Source organism: Eptatretus burgeri, chromosome 14, assembly GCF_056783735.1.
Source record: "Eptatretus burgeri isolate ZD-2024b chromosome 14, Ebu_testis_v1, whole genome shotgun sequence".
In the NCBI taxonomy this organism is placed as follows: domain Eukaryota; kingdom Metazoa; phylum Chordata; class Myxini; order Myxiniformes; family Myxinidae; genus Eptatretus; species Eptatretus burgeri.
Genome location: NC_140974.1, coordinates 73,982,846 through 73,999,565, shown reverse-complemented (window position 1 = coordinate 73,999,565; position 16,720 = coordinate 73,982,846). Strand labels below are relative to the sequence as shown.

Sequence of the window (16,720 nt, the reverse complement as noted above, 5' to 3'; positions counted from 1 at the left end):
GGTCATTACTCAATGAGAAATGCAAAAATGATCTGAGATTACAAACCCTGAAACTTGTAGGTCGTTGTAATAATTCCAAGCACTTGACTCTTACAGGGCCCCCAAATGGCAGCCTCTTCAACACCTTGCTTCAGGGCTTTTCGCCGGCGCCGTACTCGAAGCAGCAAGCTTGTGCTGGAGAAGCGATCACCATAGACTGGGTGACAATATGGATCTCCAGGACGGAAGGAAAGTTCAAGGCGGCGTGCAGGATCTCCATGCACCTACCAAATAAACATGTTGACCATTAAAATGTACAAGATTTGAATGGTAACGTACGTGTAGTAGTCACCTGGTGGAAAGGACGAACATCGGAGGACCTAAGTTATGTATTTCTTAACCCTTTGAACCCTGATCCCGTTGGACTTTCGGCTGCCCCACCCTGGACTCCCTCGAGAAAAATCCAACCGCTCGGGTATATGGAGGTTTGAATGACGGCCGGTAAAACGGGCGCGAGGCTTCCAAGGGTTGAGTAAGAAATGAGAGATTGTTGATTCAAATCTAACTGAAGGAAGAAGCATTCAAGCATTTGGATTATGAGGAACTGAGCTTAGCTCATGACAATTACTATGTTGCCATGGACTTGTCAGGAAAACCCAGCTGGCTCATTAATGACCTTCAGGAAGCATAAAACATACAGTATTACTGGACTGGTTTACATGTCACGCCAGGTGAACTCCGCATGCCAATGAAACACTGCCAGCAGGTAATGGTGAATCATTGTTTCTGTCGAAAGAGGGCATTCATTTTACTGTTGTCTGTTTGTTTGTTTGTTTATTTATTTATAGGCTCGAACATTACGGTGCTCTCATGAGTTGTGGAGGTGGTGGTTGTGTCCTGGTGAGTCGTGGAGGTGGTAGTGGTGTCCTGGTGAGTCGTGGATGTGGATGTGGTGGTGTCATGGTGAGTCATGGAGGTGGTGGTGGTGGTGTCCTGGTGAGTCGTGGAGGTGGTGGTGTCCTGATGAGTGGTGGTGGTGGTGGTGTCCTGGTGAGTCGTGGAGGTGGTGGTGTCCTGGTGAGTCGTGGTGGTGGTGTCCTGGTGAGTCGTAGAGGTGGTAGTGGTGTCCTGGTGATTCGTGGAGGTGGTGGTGGTGTCCTGGTGATTCGTGGAGGTGGTGGTGGTGTCCTGGTGAGTCGTGGAGGTGGTGGTGGTGTCCTGGTGAGTCGTGGATGTGGTGGTGGTGTCCTGGTGAGTCGTGGTGGTGGTGTCCTGGTGAGTCGTGGAGGTGGTGGTGGTGGTGTCCTGGTGAGTCGTGGATGTGGGGGTGGTGTCCTGGTGAGTCGTGGAGGTGGTGGTGGTGTCCTGGTGAGTCGTGGGGGTGGTGTCCTGGTGAGTCGTAGAGGTGGTGGTGGTGTCCTGGTGAGTCGTGGAGGTGGTGGTGGTGTCCTGGTGAGTCGTGGAGGTGGTGGTGGTGTCCTGGTGAGTCGTGGTGGTGGTGGTGCTCTTGTGATGGGTTGTCTGTAATGGTTACACCCAAATACCTTCTCTAAGCCGTCGTGTCCGCCGAGTGCCTGCAGCACGTTGGACACTGATCTCAGCACGGCCGGAAGTTCGACACACACAAATGTCGGCAGCGGGGCCTGCACATCCATGAAACTTGGATAGAATAGGGAAAGCTGTGCAGAACAGGGACGATTGATTAATTAAAATACAAACCGGCTACAGATGGGAACTTTGACCTCAGCTTTATAAGTTATAAATCGCAATAACAAAGCATTGAAACGCAAAAAAATGGCAAAATAACAACGATCAGAGAGTGTAAGGCAAGTTTTAATAAATCAACCACAAACGTATCCCGGGTATTGTTTATGTTTATATTTTAAATCGTTGTTTAATCCTCATCGTTCAGAACAATAACAACTCTCAGCTTCGACCTTATTGGGGAACAACGTGCAGTGGTTAACCGCCTGCTTGGTGGGAACCAGCCTCGCTGGCAACATGAACACCTCATGTACACTCTCGGGTGAGAGAGGGTGAAGGATTGAGGAATGAGACTTCACATCGACCTATTACGTAAACAAAACACCAAATCATTCCATATTTCATTCATTTATTGTCCATGTAAAAAAAAAATCTACATTTAAAAACAAAATTTGGGAATGATAATGGAAAAATGGAATGTGAAACTTGAATTGTATCAAAACCTTTTTGTATTAGCGATGAAAATATGAATTAATTATTCTTTTTTTTCTCTCTCACATTCCCCACATATCATTTCCATACACAGTATAGTATTTTTTCTCTCTCTCACATTCCCCACACATTTCTATACACAGTGTAGTATTTTTTCTCTCTCTCACATTCCCCACACATTTCTATACACAGTACAGTATTTTTTCTCTCTCTCACATTCCCCACACATTTCTATACACAGTATAGTATTTTTTTCTCTCTCTCTCACATTCCCCACACATTTCTATACACAGTATAGTATTTTTTCTCTCTCTCACATTCCCCACACATTTCTATACACAGTATAGTATTTTTTCTCTCTCTCACATTCCTCACATATCATTTCTATACACAGTATAGTATTTTTTCTCTCTCTCACATTCCTCACATATCATATCTATACACAGTATAGTATTTTTTTCTCTCTCTCACATTCCCCACATATCATTTCTATACACAGTATAGTATTTTTTCTCTCTCTCACATTCCCCACACATTGCTATACACAGTATAGTATTTTTTTCTCTCTCTCACATTCCTCACATATCATTTCTATACACAGTACAGTATTTTTTCTCTCTCTCACATTCCCCACACATTGCTATACACAGTATAGTATTTTTTTCTCTCTCTCACATTCCTCACATATCATATCTATACACAGTATAGTATTTTTTTTCTCTCTCACATTCCTCACATATCATTTCTGTACACAGTATAGTATTTTTTCTCTCTCACATTCCCCACATATCATTTGTATACACAGTATAGTATTTTTTCTCTCTCTCACATTGCTCACATATCATTTCTATACACAGTACAGTATTTTTCTCTCTCTCACATTCCCCACATATCATTTCTATACACAGTATAGTATTTTTCTCTCTCTCACATTCCCCACACATTTCTATACACAGTATAGTATTTTTCTCTCTCACATTCCCCACACATTTCTATACACAGTATAGTATTTTTCTCTCTCACATTCCCCACACATTTCTATACACAGTATAGTATTTTTTTCTCTCTCTCACATTCCCCACACATTTCTATACACAGTATAGTATTTTTTTTCTCTCTCTCACATTCCCCACACATTGCTATACACAGTATAGTATTTTTTTCTCTCTCTCACATTCCCCACACATTTCTATACACAGTATAGTATTTTTTTCTCTCTCTTACATTCCCCACACATTGCTATACACAGTATAGTATTTTTTTCTCTCTCTCACATTCCTCACATATCATATCTATACACAGTATAGTATTTTTTTTCTCTCTCACATTCCTCACATATCATTTCTGTACACAGTATAGTATTTTTTCTCTCTCTCACATTCCCCACATATCATTTCTATACACAGTATAGTATTTTTTCTCTCTCTCACATTCCTCACATATCATTTCTATACACAGTACAGTATTTTTTCTCTCTCTCACATTCCCCACATATCATTTCTATACACAGTATAGTATTTTTTCTCTCTCTCACATTCCCCACACATTTCTATACACAGTATAGTATTTTTTCTCTCTCACATTCCCCACACATTTCTATACACAGTGTAGTATTTTTTTCTCTCTCACATTCCCCACACATTTCTATACACAGTATAGTATTTTTTTCTCTCTCTCACATTCCCCACATATCATTTCTATACACAGTATAGTATTTTTTTCTCTCTCTCACATTCCCCACACATTTCTATACACAGTATAGTATTTTTTTCTCTCTCTTACATTCCCCACACATTGCTATACACAGTATAGTATTTTTTTCTCTCTCTCACATTCCTCACATATCATATCTATACACAGTATAGTATTTTTTTTTCTCTCTCACATTCCTCACATATCATTTCTATACACAGTATAGTATTTTTTTCTCTCTCTCACATTCCTCACATATCATTTCTATACACAGTACAGTATTTTTTCTCTCTCTCACATTCCCCACACATTGCTATACACAGTATAGTAATTTTTTCTCTCTCTCACATTCCCCACACATTGCTATACACAGTATAGTATTTTTTTCTCTCTCTCACATTCCTCACATATCATATCTATACACAGTATAGTATTTTTTCTCTCTCTCACATTCCTCACATATCATATCTATACACAGTATAGTATTTTTTCTCTCTCACATTCGTCACATATCATATCTATACACAGTATAGTATTTTTTTTCTCTCTCACATTCCTCACATATCATTTCTATACACAGTATAGTATTTTTTTCTCTCTCTCACATTCCCCACACATTGCTATACACAGTATAGTATTTTTTTCTCTCTCTCACATTCCTCACATATCATATCTATACACAGTATAGTATTTTTTCTCCCTCTCACATTCCTCACATATCATATCTATACACAGTATAGTATTTTTTTTCTCTCTCACATTCCCCACATATCATTTCTATACAAAGTATAGTATTTTTTTCTCTCTCTCACATTCCCCACACATATCTATACACAGTATAGTATTTTTTTTCTCTCTCACATTCCCCATATACCATTTGTATACACAGTATAGTATTTTTTCTCTCTCCCACATTCCCCACATATCATTTCTATACACAGTATAGTATTTTTTTCTCTCTCTCACATTCCCCACATATCATTTTTACACAGTATAGTATTTTTTTCTCTCTCTCACATTCCCCACATATCATTTTTACACAGTATAGTATTTTTCTCTCTCACATTCCCCACATATCAATTCTATACACAGTATAGTATTTTTTTATTCTAACTCCCACCAACTTTATTACCCTGTGGTTCCCCTTTTCTAAACGTACTTCATCCCTACTTGTGTCTGTAATCACTCCTCTCCACAATCCTCTCACAAAAGGCCTCTTGGTTCATGCTAATTCCGACCTGACATTTCTCTTGATTACTTCGTTTCACTGAATTAGTAATCTCCATCACCGTGTTATTAATACGTGAACCTTTTTGGTGCATCGAAGTAGAAGCGGCTGTTTATTTAGCATTGAGTTGAATCGCTTCAGATATGCAAGAAATTCCACAGAAATCCCGTATCGAAAACAAATATCATGTTATAAACAACACAAGCCGCACAAACACTGCGTTCCCGCCTTTTTTAATGCATCAATAAAACTGGAATTTCGAACAAGCCAATGAGCACCGAGAGATGTGATGACGCGGCTGAGGTGGGGTGGGGTGGGGCGGAGCGGAGCGGGGGCGAGGCGAGGCGGGGCGGGGCGAGCTCCTTATAGCGCAGGGCGCGGCCACTCAGCCCCGTTATTCCCTGTGTTCGTTAGGCGCGTAGCTGGTCTAATCGAGCACATCCCTGTGAGAGGTTTTTTTTATTGTACTCGATCTGCGAAAAAAGAAAAAAAAAGGAAACCAAAATGGTATGTATGTACCCGTCGTGTTCGTGAGGTACTGTGGGACGAATTCTGAGGTGATTGTCTTTGTGAGAGGATCGACGTTGGTTTTTTCCCGCCTTTGTTCTCCCGAGCGAAGTGCGCGCGTTTTTTTTATTTAATAAAGCGATTGTTACATCTCATGTATCGACGCCCGTTAAACGATCGGCTTGTTTTGTCGTGTCCGCCTTCGTGTGTGATTTTATTTTTTATTTTTTTATTTTTTTTCCTTGTTTGTGAATGTCGAGCGGAATGTGTCGTTTGGGTGAAAACGAACGGGTGTGTGTGACACGTTAAATGGCGGACGTGCCACGTGCTGCAAAATGGAGTAGGAATCGGATTTTTATACAAAGTGGTAGTTTCGAAGGGCAGTGTGAACACGAGTTAATCTGGTTTAAAATTGGACGAGGTTAACCGGGTTGTGGTGTCTGGTTTAAAATGGGACTAGGTTAACCGGTTTGTGGTGTCTGGTTTAAAATGGGACGAGGTTAACCGGTTTGTGGTGTCTGGTTTAAAATGGGACGAGGTTAACCGGTTTGTGGTGTCTGGTTTAAAATGGGACGAGGTTAACCGGGTTGTGGTGTCTGGTTTAAATGGGACTAGGTTAACCGGGTTGTGGTGTCTGGTTTAAAATGGGACTAGGTTAACCGGTTTGTGGTGTCTGGTTTAAAATGGGACTAGGTTAACCGGTTTGTGGTGTCTGGTTTAAAATGGGACGAGGTTAACCGGTTTGTGGTGTCTGGTTTAAAATGGGACGAGGTTAACCGGGTTTTGGTGTCTGGTTTAAAATGGGACTAGGTTAACCGGTTTGTGGTGTCTGGTTTAAAATGGGACTAGGTTAACCGGTTTGTGGTGTCTGGTTTAAAATGGGACTAGGTAAACCGGGTTGTGGTGTCTGGTTTAAAATGGGACGAGGTTAACCGGTTTGTGGTATCTGCTTTAAAATGGGACGAGGTTAACCGGTTTGTGGTGTCTGGTTTAAAATGGGACTAGGTAAACCGGGTTGTGGTGTCTGGTTTAAAATGGGACTAGGTAAACCGGGTTGTGGTGTCTGGTTTAAAATGGGACGAGGTTAACCGGTTTGTGGTGTCTGGTTTAAAATGGGACGAGGTTAACCGGGTCGTGGTGTCTGGTTTAAAATGGGACTAGGTAAACCGGGTTGTGGTGTCTGGTTTAAAATGGGACGAAGTTAACCGGTTTGTGGTGTCTGGTTTAAAATGGGACGAGGTTAACCGGGTTGTGGTGTCTGGTTTAAAATGGGACTAGGTTAACCGGTTTGTGGTGTCTGGTTTAAAATGGGACGAGGTTAACCGGTTTGTGGTGTCTGGTTTAAAATGGGACGAGGTTAACCGGTTTGTGGTGTCTGGTTTAAAATGGGGCTTGGTTAACCGGTTTGTGGCGTCTGGTTTAAAATGGGACTAGGTTAACTGGTTTGTGGTGTCTGTTTTAAAATGGGATGAGGTAAACCGGTTTGTGGTTTCTGGGTTAACCAGGTTGTGGTGTCTGGTTTAAAATGGGACTAGGTTAACTGGTTTGTGGTGTCAGGTTTAAAATGGAACTCTGTTAACCGGTTCGTGGTGTCTGGTTTAAAATGGGACTAGGTTAACCGGGTTGGGGTGTCCGGTTTGAAATGGGATTACGTTAACTGGTTTGTGGTGTCTGGTTTGAAATGGAACTCGGTTTACCGGTTCATGATGACTGGTTTAAAATGGGACTAGGTTAACCGGGTTGTGGTGTCTGGGTTAACCGGGTTGTGGTGTCTGGTTTAAAATGGGACGAGGTTAACTGGTTCATGGCGACTGGTTTAAAATGGGACGAGGTAAACCGGGTTGTGGTGTCTGGTTTAAAATGGGACTAGGTTAACCGGTTTGTGGTGTCTGGTTTGAAATGGGACGAGGTTAACCGGTTTGTGGTGTCTGGTTTAAAATGGGACGAGGTTAACCGGGTTGTGGTGTCTGGTTTAAAATGGGACTAGGTTAACCGGTTTGTGGTGTCTGGTTTAAAATGGGACGAGGTTAACCGGTTTGTGGTGTCTGGTTTAAAATGGAACTAGGTAAACCGGGTTGTGGTGTCTGGTTTAAAATGGGACGAGGTTAACCGGTTTGTGGTGTCTGGTTTAAAATGGGACTGGGTTAACCGGGTCGTGGTGTCTGGTTTATAATGGGACTGGGTTAACCGGGTCGTTGTGTCTGGGTTAACCGGGTCGTGGTGTGTGGTTTAAAATGGGACTGGGTTAACCTGGTTGTGGTGTCTGGTTTAAAATGGGACTGGGTTAACCTGGTTAGCACAAAATGTCGACATTCTGAAACTCAAATTATTTTTTTAATTTGGGTCGTAGTCTGGCACCTTGTTGGGATTGGGAAGGGGTGGTGATGCTCTCGCTCCCTTTTGTCCAAGGTCCTTTTTCTCCTTGATCGATGTGATGAATAAAATTGTTTTTGTTCATTAAATTAACTCCAAGTGGAATGGCGTTTATGGAACCACGTTTTCTTGCCCAGCGTGAGTGTATCTCGATCCATGTGGGACAAGCTGGAGTTCAGATGGGTAACGCGTGCTGGGAGCTTTACTGCCTCGAGCACGGGATTCAACCCAACGGGCAGATGCCAAGTGACAAGACCATTGGGGGTGGAGACGATTCATTCAACACGTTTTTCAGCGAGACTGGCGCTGGAAAGCATGTTCCACGTGCGGTCTTTGTTGATCTTGAACCCACTGTGGTCGGTGAGGAACTGTTCTTGCATTTGATTGTTTAAGCTCTTTTACTACTGGAGTTATCCCATCCCCGCATCCCCACCTGCTTTTGCCCCTCGCGCACACCCACCCCCCCCCCGGCTTCATTTTTTTTGTCGCGTACGCACCCCTACACTTGTTTTTTTTTTTTTTTTTTTTTTGCCACTCCCCCCCCCCGGGCCTGTTTTTGCCACTCCCCCGGGCCTGTTTTTTGCCACTCCCCCGGGCCTGTTTTTTGCCACTCCACCCCCGGGCCTGTTTTTTGCCACTCCACCCCCGGGCCTGTTTTTGCCACTCCACCCCCCCGGGCCTGTTTTTTTTGCCACCCCCGGGCCTGTTTTTTTGCCACCCCCGGGCCTGTTTTTGCCACCCCGGGCCTGTTTTTGCCACTCCCCCCGGGCCTGTTTTTTGCCACTCCCCCGGGCCTGTTTTTTGCCACTCCCCCCCCGGGCCTGTTTTTTTTTTTGCCACTCCCCCTCCCCGGGCCTGTTTTTTGCCACTCCCCCTCCCGGGCCTGTTTTTTTTGCCACTCCCCCCCGGGCCTGTTTTTTGCCACTCCCCCCGGGCCTGTTTTTGCCACTCCCCCCGGGCCTGTTTTTTGCCACTCCCCCGGGCCTGTTTTTGCCACTCCCCCCGGGCCTGTTTTTGCCACTCCCCCCGGGCCTGTTTTTGCCACTCCCCCCCGGGCCTGTTTTTGCCACTCCCCCCGGGCCTGTTTTTTGCCACTCCCCCGGGCCTGTTTTTGCCACTCCCCCCGGGCCTGTTTTTGCCACTCCCCCGGGCCTGTTTTTTTTGCCACTCCCCCTCCCGGGCCTGTTTTTTGCCACTCCCCTCCCGGGCCTGTTTTTTGCCACTCCCCCCGGGCCTGTTTTTGCCACTCCCCCCGGGCCTGTTTTTTGCCACTCCCCCCGGGCCTGTTTTTGCCACTCCCCCGGGCCTGTTTTTTGCCACTCCCCCCCGGGCCTGTTTTTTTGCCACTCCCCCCCCGGGCCTGTTTTTTGCCACTCCCCCGGGCCTGTTTTTTTGCCACTCCCCCGGGCCTGTTTTTGCCACTCCCCCGGGCCTGTTTTTGCCACTCCCCCGGGCCTGTTTTTGCCACTCCCCCGGGCCTGTTTTTGCCACTCCCCCCGGGCCTGTTTTTGCCACTCCCCCCGGGCCTGTTTTTTTGCCACTCCCCCGGGCCTGTTTTTTGCCACTCCCCCGGGCCTGTTTTTTTGCCACTCCCCCCGGGCCTGTTTTTGCCACTCCCCCCCGGGCCTGTTTTTTGCCACTCCCCCCCGGGCCTGTTTTTTGCCACTCCACCCCCGGGCCTGTTTTTTTGCCACTCCACCCCGGGCCTGTTTTTTGCCACTCCCCCCGGGCCTGTTTTTTTGCCACTCCCCCGGGCCTGTTTTTGCCACTCCCCCCGGGCCTGTTTTTTTGCCACTCCCCCGGGCCTGTTTTTTTGCCACTCCCCCCGGGCCTGTTTTTTGCCACTCCCCCCCGGGCCTGTTTTTTTGCCACTCCCCCCGGGCCTGTTTTTGCCACTCCCCGGGCCTGTTTTTTTTTTGCCACTCCCCCCCGGGCCTGTTTTTTTTTGCCACTCCCCCCCGGGCCTGTTTTTTGCCACTCCCCCCGGGCCTGTTTTTTGCCACTCCCCCCGGGCCTGTTTTTTGCCACTCCCCCCCGGGCCTGTTTTTTGCCACTCCCCCGGGCCTGTTTTTTTGCCACTCCCCCGGGCCTGTTTTTGCCACTCCCCCCGGGCCTGTTTTTTGCCACTCCCCCCGGGCCTGTTTTTGCCACTCCCCCCCGGGCCTGTTTTTGCCACTCCCCCCGGGCCTGTTTTTTGCCACTCCACCCCCCGGGCCTGTTTTTTGCCACTCCACCCCCCGGGCCTGTTTTTGCCACTCCACCCCCCGGGCCTGTTTTTTTGCCACTCCCCCCGGGCCTGTTTTTTGCCACTCCCCGGGCCTGTTTTTTGCCACTCCCCCCCGGGCCTGTTTTTGCCACTCCCCCCGGGCCTGTTTTTTTGCCACTCCCCCCGGGCCTGTTTTTTGCCACTCCCCCCGGGCCTGTTTTTGCCACTCCCCCCGGGCCTGTTTTTTTGCCACTCCACCCCCCCGGGCCTGTTTTTTGCCACTCCACCCCCGGGCCTGTTTTTGCCACTCCACCCCCCGGGCCTGTTTTTGCCACTCCACCCCCCGGGCCTGTTTTTTGCCACTCCACCCCCGGGCCTGTTTTTTGCCACTCCACCCCCCGGGCCTGTTTTTGCCACTCCCCCCGGGCCTGTTTTTTGCCACTCCCCCGGGCCTGTTTTTTTTTTGCCACTCCCCCTCCCGGGCCTGTTTTTTGCCACTCCCCCTCCCGGGCCTGTTTTTTGCCACTCCCCCCGGGCCTGTTTTTTGCCACTCCCCCGGGCCTGTTTTTTTGCCACTCCCCCCGGGCCTGTTTTTTTGCCACTCCCCGGGCCTGTTTTTTGCCACTCCCCCCGGGCCTGTTTTTGCCACTCCCCCCGGGCCTGTTTTTTGCCACTCCCCCCGGGGCCTGTTTTTTTGCCACTCCCCCCGGGCCTGTTTTTTGCCACTCCCCCGGGCCTGTTTTTTGCCACCACCCCCCGGCCCTGTTTTTTGCCACCCCCCGGCCCTGTTTTTGCCACCCCCCGGCCCTGTTTTTGCCACCCCCCCGGCCCTGTTTTTGCCACCCCCCGGCCCTGTTTTTTGCCACCCCCCCCGGCCCTGTTTTTTGCCACCCCCCGGCCCTGTTTTTTGCCACCCCCGGCCCTGTTTTTTGCCACCCCCCCGGCCCTGTTTTTTGCCACCCCCCGGCCCTGTTTTTTGCCACCCCCCGGCCCTGTTTTTTGCCACCCCCCGGCCCTGTTTTTTTGCCACCCCCCGGCCCTGTTTTTGCCACCCCCCGGCCCTGTTTTTTGCCACCCCCCGGCCCTGTTTTTTGCCACCCCCCGGCCCTGTTTTTTGCCACCCCCGGCCCTGTTTTTGCCACCCCCGGCCCTGTTTTTGCCACTCCTGCACACCCCCCGGCCCTGTTTTTTTTTGCCACTCCTGCACACCCCCCGGCCTGTTTTTTTGCCACTCCTGCACACCCCCCGGCCTGTTTTTTTGCCACTCCTGCACACCCCCGGGCCTGTTTTTTTTTTGCCACGCCTGCACACCCCCGGGCCTGTTTTTTTTGCCACGCCTGCACACCCCCGGGCCTGTTTTTTTTGCCACGCCTGCACACCCCCGGGCCTGTTTTTTTTGCCACGCCTGCACACCCCCGGGCCTGTTTTTTTTGCCACGCCTGCACACCCCCGGGCCTGTTTTTTTGCCACGCCTGCACACCCCCGGGCCTGTTTTTTTTGCCACGCCTGCACACCCCCGGGCCTGTTTTTTTGCCACGCCTGCACACCCCCGGGCCTGTTTTTTTTGCCACGCCTGCACACCCCCGGGCCAGTTTTTTTGCCACGCCTGCACACCCCCGGGCCTGTTTTTTTGCCACGCCTGCACACCCCCGGGCCTGTTTTTTTGCCACGCCTGCACACCCCCGGGCCTGTTTTTTTGCCACACCCCCCGGGCCTGTTTTTTGCCACCCCCCCCGGCCCTGTTTTTTTTGCCACCCCTGCACACCCCCGGGCCTGTTTTTTTTGCCACGCCTGCACACCCCCGGGCCTGTTTTTTTTGCCACGCCTGCACACCCCCGGGCCTGTTTTTTGCCACGCCTGCACACCCCGGGCCAGTTTTTTGCCACGCCTGCACACCCCGGGCCTGTTTTTTGCCACGCCTGCACACCCCCGGGCCAGTTTTTTTGCCACGCCTGCACACCCCCGGGCCTGTTTTTTTGCCACGCCTGCACACCCCCGGGCCTGTTTTTTTGCCACGCCTGCACACCCCCGGGCCTGTTTTTTTGCCACGCCTGCACACCCCCGGGCCTGTTTTTTTGCCACACCTGCACACCCCCGGGCCTGTTTTTTTGCCACCCCTGCACACCCCCGGGCCTGTTTTTTTTTTTTTTTTTTTTTTTTTTGCCACGCCTGCACACCCCCGGGTCTTTTTTTTTTTTTGCCACCCCTGCACACCCCCGGGCCTGTTTTTTTGCCACGCGCACCCCCCCCCCCCACCACGGTTGTGCTGGTATGTCATTACTCTCATCTTATCTATTGCAGATGAGGTTCGTACAGGAACGTACCGTCAACTCTTCCACCCTGAGCAGTTGATCTCTGGAAAAGAAGATGCAGCGAATAACTACGCAAGGGGCCATTACACCATCGGGAAAGAGATTGTGGACACTGTACTGGATCGCATCCGTAAACTGGTTTGTATTTGTAACTGCTGTATTTATTCTTATGAGGTTAATTATTATCTCTCTGAATTGACCGTTTTTACAGCCATTTTTCCCTGCTGTGCAGGGGTTTGGCTTTTTGTGAGGCAATGTTTTATGGCCGGATGCCCTTCCTGACGCCAACCCTGGTCGCCTCTTACGACACACAGGGATATGGTACACCTATTCTAACCGGGGCATACACCGGGACCAGTACACTGGTACTCATTTCGCCGACCTCGGAAGGATGACAGGCTGAGTCAACCCCCTGGTGTTAATTCAGCAGCCAACGGGGCTTGAACTCAGGACACTGGGATCCCAAGCCGCCACCCTAACCACTAAGCCAACACCAGGCTTATCTCTCTGAATTGACCTTCATCAAAAAGTTGATCCACAGACTTGGGTGTTGCATTTGCATCGAGATAGTATCCAATGGAGTTTTCTTTACTTGCAATCTGTGCTCGTCGGAAATCTCTCGAGGGTGGTCTTCACCTGAAGATTTGGGGGGGGGGAGTGGTGGTGATGGTGATGATGATGCGAGTGTCCTCTGCTTGAAAGGTTCTCTTTATGCAAAGCAATAGGTCTCCAACATACTTGCTTAGAAACTTTTCATCAAGAAATTGTGAAGGAGGATAGTTTGAATAATTGTTCTTGGACATATCCCCTTCCCCTCCACGAAAGGCTAAATCCTAAACCTTTATAACTTCTCCACGCTCCCCCTCCCCACGCCCACATCCTCAACTCTTTGCCTCCGTTCTTCAATGCAAGTGCATTCTTGCATCACGCATTTTTTTTATTTCCTCGTTTAAATGGTGGAATATTGAACTTTGTCTTTCCCCTCCAAATCCATCTTAATATTACACCATTACTAACATCTCACCTACTCCTACCTCCAGCTCATAACCTACTTTCCCAACTTCTCCTTTCTCTCGATTCCCAATCTCAGCTGTGATATATCATGAGAAAAATTATCCAAACTACCTTTAGGTCTCCATTTACATTCTCGTCTGAAGTCTCCTGGAAATTCTGTGGAATTGTCACTCGTGGTTGTGAGCAGCCATTTTCCCCACATGAAAAACGTGGTTGAGCAAAAGGTAAACTCTGGCCAGTGTATGATCGAGGAACGACTTGGTTTGACTCGAACGTTTCAATTGGAGCACAAACATGCAGTTTCGCTTTACTTTGGCAAATTGTACGGAAACTCGTCCCGAGCTTGCATGCATGCACACGCTGTGAGGTAATTTTTCATCTGTGCGTGTCTGGCTGTGAAACAAAATTGAAATAATCATTCCAGACAGGAAACCTTTTATGGACGTCATAAAGGACTCTTATGAATATCCGATTGAACGTGTTCGATGGGGTGATGGTAAGATGGCTCCATCAACAGTGGTAAACTTACCAAATCTTTTTTTTGTCAATTTTGTTTAATTTTTCTATACAACCTGAAACTTTTGATGATATACTTGCACACAAACACCTTGGCACTTCCAAAAGCCTCCATTTTAGCAATCCATGGACAAGATGTGCCATTGTGCACCATCTTGCTCTGTGTTGGGGAATATTGAGGTTTGGGCAAAATGGGAGCTGGTAGGAAATCTCATGATTGCTTGAATTGGATAGATGCAAGTATTTGTTTTAGCCCAACTATTCCTTTTCTGAATGATCGGTCATCTACATATGTCATCAAAAGTGTGAATTTTGACCTCGTGCCCCCTCCCCAACCTCTCTTCTCAAAAGCTGTGATGAATGCCAAAACCTTAATATTGATGAACATCTCCCCTGCAGGCTGATCAGTGCACAGGACTTCAGGGCTTCTTGGTGTTTCACAGCTTCGGTGGTGGAACGGGCTCTGGATTCACGTCTCTGCTCATGGAGCGTCTCTCCGTTGACTATGGGAAAAAGTCCAAGCTCGAATTTGCAGTGTACCCGGCACCTCAGGTGTCCACTGCCGTGGTCGAGCCGTACAACTCCGTGCTCACCACCCACACTACTTTGGAGCACTCTGACTGTGCGTTCATGGTGGACAACGAGGCGATCTACGATATCTGCCGTCGTAATCTGGACATTGAACGCCCGAGCTACACCAATCTGAACCGCCTCATTGGGCAGATCGTTTCCTCCATCACCGCCTCACTGCGTTTTGACGGTGCACTCAATGTTGACCTCACAGAGTTTCAGACCAACCTGGTGCCTTACCCGCGAATTCACTTTCCACTCGCCACGTACGCGCCAGTCATCTCCGCAGAGAAGGCCTACCACGAGCAACTGTCTGTGACTGAGATAACAAATGCATGCTTCGATCCCGCCAATCAGATGGTCAAATGCGACCCTCGCCATGGCAAGTACATGGCTTGCTGCCTCTTGTACCGTGGAGATGTTGTACCGAAGGATGTGAATGCTGCTATCGCTGCGATCAAGACTAAGCGCACCATTCAGTTTGTGGACTGGTGTCCCACAGGCTTCAAGGTAAGGGATTGAATTTGTGATGTTTGGTTGAAATTATTTTCAATCTTGTGATTTAACATAATTTTGGGTTGATATCAATTGAATTGGCAACTTTCTTCCTTCCTCAGGTTGGCATTAACTACCAGCCTCCAACAGCAGTGCCTGGTGGAGATCTTGCAAAGGTCCAGCGTGCGGTCTGCATGCTCAGCAACACGACCGCAATTGCTGAGGCTTGGGCACGTCTCGACCACAAGTTTGATCTCATGTATGCCAAGCGTGCATTTGTGCACTGGTACGTGGGAGAGGGCATGGAGGAGGGGGAGTTCTCCGAGGCACGTGAGGATATGGCTGCATTGGAGAAGGACTACGAAGAGGTTGGGGTTGATTCTGTTGAAGGAGAGGAGGAGGAAGAGGGGGAGGAATATTGAATGTGATCTGTTTGTGGGGATGGTTTCCAACAGGATTTGATTATATTCAAATAGAACTTGCTGGGTTTTTTTCATTCTGTTAACCATAAATTTGAATTTGTACCCCACTAATTGTTGTGGCTTTGTGGGGGCATTACATGGTGGGCAAAATCCATATTTTTGCTGAAGCATCACATAGGCTTGTAGATTAAAAAAAAAAAAAAAAAAAAAAAAAAAAAAAAAACTTTTGACAACCAGAGGAGGGGTATTTTATTACTGGTTTTGTGGTGTTTGATCACGCTGGGTGTTTTGCTATCCCTCTCCTCGCAGCAGTTATGGCAGGGGTTTGTAATTTATTCACGGTACCTGATAGCTCACCTCTTTATGAAATGACACCGTGATATCTTTATCTCCACCAACTAATACCGGCGGACGGGGCGTCCATCCGAGGGATGGCACACTCGTTGACTCGATCTGCCTGTAAACTGTAGCTCGGCTGAGATTTCAACTCTGGCTTGTGTTGCTCCATCTGGTAATTGCCTTTAAAAAAAAAAAAGCTTTGAGATTTAAATTTACTAAATTTATGGTTTGAGTGAAAATCCATTTATGGTATTAACAAATTGAAATTCTCGTTTTGGTTTTTGTGTCAGTTATAAATTAATATAATGCAATGGTTCGGTTTAATGGAAATATGACCCTTAAATTCCTTGACCTCAAACATTAACCTGGTAATTTAAAATGTCACCGTGCATTTTATCTCTTTTTTGCCATTTTGTTGTGAAAGGCAATTAAATATCAGATTGGATCCTTCCAATTAAATTTTTTTTTTCCAATGTTTCAGCCCATGTGTTGCTTTGGCGACTAAATGGTGTTTTTTGTTCACTTCTGATCCTTGTCACGTGAGTTAGAAATCCCTGTGTTTGCTTTCATCAATCATATATATATATACATACAATTTGAGAAATCTGTTGACTTTGTGCATGCCTTAACTGCTTCACTGAACACTTGGAGGTGGTTGTATGGTTGGGGGAGTGGAGTGGTGGTAAGACCATAGACCTAACAAATTTCCCCCACCCTTTTGGACGAGTTGTTTTTCAAATTTGGAGATACCATGTAATATTCGCTCCCAAAGGAAGTGACGCTTTGCCACACGCATATATAATTAGAGAATCGGGTTCTCCCTGCCTTCTGTACCCAACCCAACTACGTGCTTTCAACTTGTTCTGTGCAG

General features: G+C 47.7%; 2 protein-coding genes across 3 annotated transcripts in view; one reads left to right on the top strand and one right to left on the bottom strand.

The window, feature by feature from the left end:
* Positions 1-1,841, bottom strand: part of GTF3C5 (general transcription factor IIIC subunit 5) — a 48,837-nt gene extending 46,996 nt beyond the window's left edge. Inside the window, exons 1-2 of one of the 2 annotated variants that reach the window (XM_085855611.1) lie at positions 1,524-1,841; positions 47-263 (exon numbers count right to left, since the gene is read on the bottom strand). In XM_085855611.1, coding sequence (XP_085711737.1) covers positions 47-263; positions 1,524-1,634 — 328 coding nt within the window. In that variant the 5' untranslated portion in view covers positions 1,635-1,841. The remainder of the gene's footprint in view (positions 1-46; positions 264-1,523) is intronic. The other variant, XM_085855610.1, reaches the window with a different exon arrangement.
* A 3,599-nt stretch (positions 1,842-5,440) lies between these two features.
* On the top strand, positions 5,441-15,660 carry LOC147013627 (tubulin alpha-1A chain-like). Its single transcript, XM_085855609.1, has 5 exons — positions 5,441-5,602; positions 8,113-8,335; positions 12,483-12,631; positions 14,423-15,103; positions 15,211-15,660. The coding sequence occupies exons 1-5, from the start codon at positions 5,600-5,602 to the stop codon at positions 15,508-15,510; spliced, it is 1,356 nt and encodes a 451-aa protein (XP_085711735.1). The 5' UTR covers positions 5,441-5,599; the 3' UTR covers positions 15,511-15,660.
* Positions 15,661-16,720: the final 1,060 nt, after the last annotated feature.

Bases quoted from the DNA above. Each gene is read 5' to 3' on its own strand.
- LOC147013627 (XM_085855609.1), top strand. The intron at 8,336-12,482 runs GTGAGGAACTGT...TATCTATTGCAG, and splicing joins TCTTGAACCCACTGTGGTCG to ATGAGGTTCGTACAGGAACG. The intron at 15,104-15,210 runs GTAAGGGATTGA...TTCCTTCCTCAG, and splicing joins GGTGTCCCACAGGCTTCAAG to GTTGGCATTAACTACCAGCC.